The sequence below is a fragment of the Helianthus annuus genome, chromosome 15 (genome assembly GCF_002127325.2).
Source record: "Helianthus annuus cultivar XRQ/B chromosome 15, HanXRQr2.0-SUNRISE, whole genome shotgun sequence".
Lineage (NCBI taxonomy): Eukaryota > Viridiplantae > Streptophyta > Magnoliopsida > Asterales > Asteraceae > Helianthus > Helianthus annuus.
Window position 1 is genome coordinate 130,232,986 of NC_035447.2, and position 7,498 is coordinate 130,240,483.

General features: G+C 34.8%; 1 protein-coding gene across 1 annotated transcript; it reads left to right on the forward strand.

Annotated features, from left to right (window-relative positions):
* Positions 1-474: 474 nt before the first annotated feature.
* Positions 475-7,249, forward strand: LOC110912442 (dof zinc finger protein DOF3.2-like). Its single transcript, XM_022157153.2, has 2 exons — positions 475-911; positions 6,391-7,249. Exons 1-2 carry the CDS (start codon positions 662-664, stop codon positions 7,107-7,109), a joined length of 969 nt encoding a protein of 322 aa, XP_022012845.1. The 5' UTR covers positions 475-661; the 3' UTR covers positions 7,110-7,249.
* The last annotated feature ends 249 nt before the right edge of the window (positions 7,250-7,498 follow it).

Sequence of the window (7,498 nt, forward strand, 5' to 3'; positions counted from 1 at the left end):
TGTTTTGCGAGTTTCTTGTTGAGTGATATATATATACATATATATATATATATATATATATATATATATATATATATATATGTGGTGGGGTTCTAGAGTGAACACTAGTGTGTTTACGAACTGAGTGAACAAATCCTGGCCATTGATCTACACACACGTGTATGGCCAGGATCTTATCATCAAATCGTAAAATACACTAGTGTATTTCAACATCAAATCCTTGTCATTGATCTACACACGTGTATGGCTAGGATTAGTTCACTTAGTTTACTTCACAAGCTACACTAGTGTTCACTCTTGAACCTAATCTTATATATATATAGTTTAAAGCCGTTAAAAAATGTTGAAGTTATAACATATTTACGAACTTGTTAAAAGAATATTTAATGTATTTTCTAAGGAAGTACAATCAACATACCCTTCTCCACTCTTTTGCTTTCACTCTATTAAAGCTTGAACCCTCTCATCCTTTAAATCTTGAATCTCCTTGTTCTTTTAACAAAAGCCATTCAAACAACAAAGGCAACTCTTGTTTCCACATCTCTCTCTCTCTCTCTCTCACACACACATAATTCTCATCTCAGAAAGTACAAACAATCCAACTTTGTAGCCTTTTCTTGTTTCTTTCTTTAACCTCATCTTCTAATCAAGAAAGTTAAAGATGATCCAAGAACTATTTGGTGCAAGTGCTGCTGGACTTCTAAATCAAGACATAAATCTTCCCATTTCTACACCCATTGAAGCCTCACACTCACTTTCACCCTCACCCTCTTCTTCCACTACCACCGCCACCACCACCACCACCACCACAACCACCGCACCCATCCCCACCCCCACCACCTCCGACCACCAGAAGCTAAGATGTCCACGGTGTGACTCCTCCCACACAAAGTTTTGCTACTACAACAACTACAACCTCTGTCAAAATGGCATGAACAATCTATACAAATAGTGAAAATAACACAAAACACAAGAGGAGCGACAAAAACGTGACGTAAAACTTTATTATTTAACCCAAACCAAAAAACACCCCCAAACCCTAGATCTTACAAATGGTAAGATCTGTTAACAAAATACAGAACAATACTCATCTGATACAAACAATCAGATGTGTAGAAACGATGATCACAACCGATCATCAGACTTATCAAAGATCTATCAACAGAAACCAAAAAAACAAAGGATACAAACAAAGAACAGGGAAGAAGGAACTAATCTCCTGAACGACGTGAAGAAACACTGATGTACAGCAACTATGAATAATCCAACAGCTTCAAATAATCTTAAAGAAGATTGTCTTATGCAGCCTGGCTAATACATTTGATCATATTGCACACGAGAGCACGATCAAATTTTGGGGAAGACAATAATGAAACCCTAGAACACATCACAGCCCTTTTATATCTCCAGCCAATGAACTTACATAAAAGCCCTTCAATATTTACAAGGAACCCCTTAGACTTCTCAGCTGCACCATAAAACTGTTGTAACAAAATATAACAAACAAGACCGTATAGGCCCACTATCATAACAGGAGGCCCACTATGAAACAATGAAACAATGTAACAAGCCGTAACAAGCCCAGATAACTGGCCCAATATATCGCGAACATATGAATGAGAATTACTTCTCATCTTTCAACATCCCCCCTTCATTCATATGTTTGAACATCTTTATCAACCCATCATCCATACACTATATAAGAAACAATACCCATTGATCACATAAGATCATGTTACAACATGAATGACAATCTTAAAGACACTTTTAACACGCCCCCTTCATTCATGAGGCAAACATGTCTAAACTACCAAGTTTTTTCCTTTTTTTTTTTAAAAAACAAGTCAAAATACAAACAAGTTCACCTGTAAATGAGCCATATAGACAATATAGAGAAACAAATAAAACATGTAAGATTTCTATAAACAAAATTCTAACTTGGACAAACAAGTATTCAACTATACAATAAGATGAGACAAGAGATTCCTTGAAGTAACACAAATATCAATAACAAATCAAAGAACACTCTATAAAAATCAGTCAACAAGACAGATAAACTGTTCTAACTAAGAACACTAGACAACAATGATAGCCTACACAAACTCTGGCAAAAAACACAATCACATGCTTTAATAACCAACAAACAATATCTCTTACATAAGAGAAATATACAAGGCTAACACCACAACAGGCACGAACCACAAGATTCATACAACACTGATATATGAGAAGTATACACTTCTATATAAGACAACAATTCTAGCCTAAAGAACAAAAAAATCACATGATTTAACGTCCACACACAAGGCTAAGAATAAAGAGACATACGCAAGACAATAAGATGCAGCCAAACAAATTCTGATTAACCACAGAATACACATTTTGCAATCAGAATAACATATCTCACACGAGACAACATAACTCGGAACAAAGACTGAAAATAACAAATCATACGATTCTAAGAATTCAGAACCAAGTCCAAAAAACAATTCGTGTGAAGAACTCAAAGATAATTTGAATAAAGCAAAAAACTTTTTACAACTCCACAACAAATACAAAATCACAAGAGCCATACCAAATGCATAACATAATCAGATACACATCTGACAATCATAAAGCCACACGACTTTCACAACAAATACAAAACTCGCAAACATGAGTATCAAACATGGAATTACAAATCCCCATACAAAACAACTTTCAGATACAATACTAATAGTACAAAGAATGAAGAACCACATGATTCTATCATAATTCAAGAAACATATCTGATAAAAAACAAAGAGATATAAATCTCTATACAATTCAAAACGATGTCTGAAACTTTTGAATCACACGATTCAAAACACAGTTATGACAAAACTTAGAATCACACAATTCTATGTTACATATCAATTTTACAGCTAAAAAACCCCTAGGAGAATAAAAAACAGAGAACTTTTTCAACTAGATAAAGAAACATCTCACCTACCAAAGAGATAAACAAGGCTGTAAAACACATCCAAGAACAATCTTGAAACAACACAACTGGTTAGAAACACTCGAACCACATGATTCACCTAACCATATAACAAGAGACAATAACTCTTAGACAAGATAGAACATAATTCAAGAAACAATCTTGAACAAGATAACAACCTTCCAATCAAAAAACAATTTTTGACTAAAAACAATGCATGAAAAAATGATCAAACACAACTATAGCCAAAACAAACATCAACAAAACCAACAACAAAAAAAAACCTTCAACTACCCACACGAGTATAAAGAATCAAGAAAAAAAACACTATTAAGACATAATGTGTCAGAACTCGTAAACTCAAAGAATAGACATAATGTGTCAGAACTCGTAAACTCAAAGAATGTTTTCCAGTTTAATCAAATTTGGGGATTTTAAAACACGCCGAACAGGACAAATCCAAGTTACTGTTACAAAACCTTTACTTTTACTACACAAAAAAACTTAACAAACATGATCATATTAGAATAAGATTGGATCATATTGATAGTATCACATTCTACATACCTCCCAATCTTATATATAGTACCAAGGTATGACATCAATGCTATGACATGTACAAAACACAATAAACAAAGGCGATAAATTGACAAAAAACCATGAACATCAATTCGTACAAGAGATAACCCAGTGAACAAATTCAAAGCATAGCACTTTAAGATAACAAAACAAGACTAGACACAGAAGCTAACAAATACTTGCTTAGACCCAAACACTTCAACCACCAGAAACACTTCTACTAGATCAGAACACACAACAGAAACTTGATTCTCCCAAACTATAACAAGAATGGACTAAACTGACAAACTAAAAAAAACCATAGAACACTCCTTTCTTACCCAATTTTAAAGATTTAAAGATACATTTTAAAAAAATAATAAATTCCAACCCGGAATATACATTTCTCCACTTTTATTTCAATGATAAGAAATGAGCAGCAACGAACGAAACAAACAACAACGACGCACACAACATGCTAGTTTTTTTAAAAAAAAACCATTGACTTCAATAAGATGATTTTGAGCTTAGCCGATCTTTCTTGAAACTTGTTTGAAGCTCATAGTATGACAATAAATCCCAATCACGAGTAGACTAGCGTTTGTTAACAATTTTTTAGGAACATAAACCATGCTAAAGAACACCATTAAAAAAAAACAAATATCACAGAAGAATTCAAACAGAATCACGTATGCAATCCTAGAAAACTCACTAAGGTAATTAGTTAAAAAAAATGGCATACACATAGACAAAACAAGGCAATACAAACACAAAGTCTAACCTCATATATGACATCGAGAACGAATGATAAACATGCAATAGAAAACATGACCATTCAATAATCATACAAGATTCAAGAGACATAATAAACTCAGAATATACTCAAACTGGAATGACTTACAAAACCTAACCCTCTAAAGTAATCAAAGATAAGATCACATATACAGCCTGAACAACATACACAACAAGGATCATATATATAGCCTGAATTAACACAAACATGGATCTAAGAACACATCAACAACAAGCTCAAGACTAATACACACAGAACAAGACTCAACATGTGATAAACTCTTTCAAAAAATAAAAAAAATTTAAGACAAAAAAACCAAGACAAAAAAACATATAAATGAACACAATATAAGCAGGAAAACACAAGCTAACAGACAGACAGACCAAACAAACCTAAGGCGAAACTGAGTCAGGGACCAGATTCCAGGTTCGTCACTCTATGGTGCCTGGACAAGCCTTTACTCAGGAGCCACGACTACTCCTATAAAACCTAAAAACCAAAAAAATGACAAGAAGACCACAAATAGACCGGTCCTCATTACCCCGGCATCAACTATTTCAACAACAGGAAATAAATGGAAAAATCTTACAGAGAGTGCTTATAACTCCAAGAGAGATCAGAATCGTAGTTTACATGAACCACCAGAACTGATCAAGCAACAATCAATAGAGACAAACCTGGTCAGTTTGCCCTGAATCTTCTAGGGATTCAGAGACCAACACAGGTCTTCAACAAACAGAAGACAAGATATCTCCTTCTTCAATATCAACAAACCCTAATTAGAGTTTGTGTGACACGGAATCCGAACAGATCTTACAAGATCTAAACCTGCACACACTTAAAAAAAAGATCAAACAGAACAGACACAATAAAATAACAAAAACAGATTCAGATCAAAACATGAGAACACAGTGATACCAAAAAAAACAGACTCAAGAGAACCTAGGGTTACAAAGTACAAAACCCTAATCCGTAGCACTTGAACCTCTAAAACTTAAAGAACAATAATGAGAAACTTTACTATATACACAAACCCTTGACAATCAACACACAAGATCAACAGACCTATGAACCACTCACAACTCTAGTTGCAGACTATCAACATAATAAACTGCCGTAATCACAACAAGAATAAGCTCACACGAGAGCTCTCAATGAACACAAAAAAATGTCAAGAATTACGAGAATAAGCAAGTTAGGGATTCAGATCTACAAACAAAAAAACAATCAACTGTCAAGAATTACGAGAATAAGCAAGTTAGGGATTCAGATCTACAAACAAAAAAACAATCAACAATTACAGCGGAAGAACACCAGAACCAGTATCAACCATAGATCGGAGCCTTGGCTCTGATACCATGTCAAAATGGCATGAACAATCTATACAAATAGTGAAAATAACACAAAACACAAGAGGAGCGACAAAAACGTGACGTAAAACTTTATTATTTAACCCAAACCAAAAAACACCCCCAAACCCTAGATCTTACAAATGGTAAGATCTGTTAACAAAATACAGAACAATACTCATCTGATACAAACAATCAGATGTGTAGAAACGATGATCACAACCGATCATCAGACTTATCAAAGATCTATCAACAGAAACCAAAAAAACAAAGGATACAAACAAAGAACAGGGAAGAAGGAACTAATCTCCTGAACGACGTGAAGAAACACTGATGTACAGCAACTATGAATAATCCAACAGCTTCAAATAATCTTAAAGAAGATTGTCTTATGCAGCCTGGCTAATACATTTGATCATATTGCACACGAGAGCACGATCAAATTTTGGGGAAGACAATAATGAAACCCTAGAACACATCACAGCCCTTTTATATCTCCAGCCAATGAACTTACATAAAAGCCCTTCAATATTTACAAGGAACCCCTTAGACTTCTCAGCTGCACCATAAAACTGTTGTAACAAAATATAACAAACAAGACCGTATAGGCCCACTATCATAACAGGAGGCCCACTATGAAACAATGAAACAATGTAACAAGCCGTAACAAGCCCAGATAACTGGCCCAATATATCGCGAACATATGAATGAGAATTACTTCTCATCTTTCAACAACCTCACTCAACCTCGCCACTTCTGCAAGACTTGCAGGCGTTACTGGACCAAAGGTGGGGCCCTCCGCAATGTCCCCATCGGCGGTGGCTGCCGGAAAAATAAAGGAACCACCATAGCAACCACCGTAGGAAAACCTATCTCCACCTCCGGAAAACTGAAATCTGTAGTGTCATCTGAGCTTGGAAAGTCTAGTTTCATGCATGGATTTGAACTTGATCAATCCAGTCACAATAACCCAATAATATGGTCTGGTCCACCACAAACATCTCATCTACTTTCATTATTCAGAGCTACACAAAACCCTAACCCTAATTTCACATCAAACTCACTAACCCACATGAAAGATCACAACTTTATGGGTGGATCACACATGGGTAGTCTAGGGTTTGAATCTTTATGCAGTTCTTTGTGGAGAAATAATCAACAAGATCATCAAAACCAACATCAAGATCAAGATCAAGGGATCATGACCAATGGTCATGATCAAGCTGTTAATCAAAACCAACGGTTGAGATCATCTACAGCAAACTACTACCATCATGATGAAACTGTACCTTTGATCTTGGGTAGTAATGTGGCCAGCCTGACATCAGCATCAACATCTAGTTCAACTATTTTGGATTCTGCTCCAGTTCTTGCAGGTGGTGATTTAGGGTTTTGGAACCAAACCCTACCATGGTCTGATCTAGCAGCAGCTAATGGTGCTTATCATTAAATCAAGAATCTTTCATTTCTTTTTGTTTTGTTAATTTCTTAATTATTCATGTTTAAGAGGTTAAAATATAGCTAGGGTTTGTGGTTAACTTTAATTCTGGTGATTTGGGTGTGGTATATGAATATGGTTTGTTAATATTATGTATGTGTGCTTTAATTATTAAGGATTGTTTTTAGTTATGTGTTTTTCATTTTCTTTTTTACTTTTTCATGCATTTGTCTAATTTGAATCTCTTGCTAGCCTTCTGATTATCAAAAATTCTAAAAAAAATCAACTTTTTAAAAATATTTTTTTCATTTACGGCTGCCGTAAATGATATAAAAAGTGATATGATCTAGTGGCGTCTCTGAGAATTCATGTACCTTGTTCGAGGTCAAAAAAATGTGCCC

Coding starts and splice junctions, on each gene's coding strand:
- LOC110912442 (XM_022157153.2), top strand. CDS start 662: ATGATCCAAGAACTATTTGGTGCAAGTGCTGCTGGACTTCTAAATCAA. Junction 912..6,390: donor GTTTTGCTACTACAACAACT/ACAACCTCTGTC, acceptor TCTCATCTTTCA/ACAACCTCACTCAACCTCGC.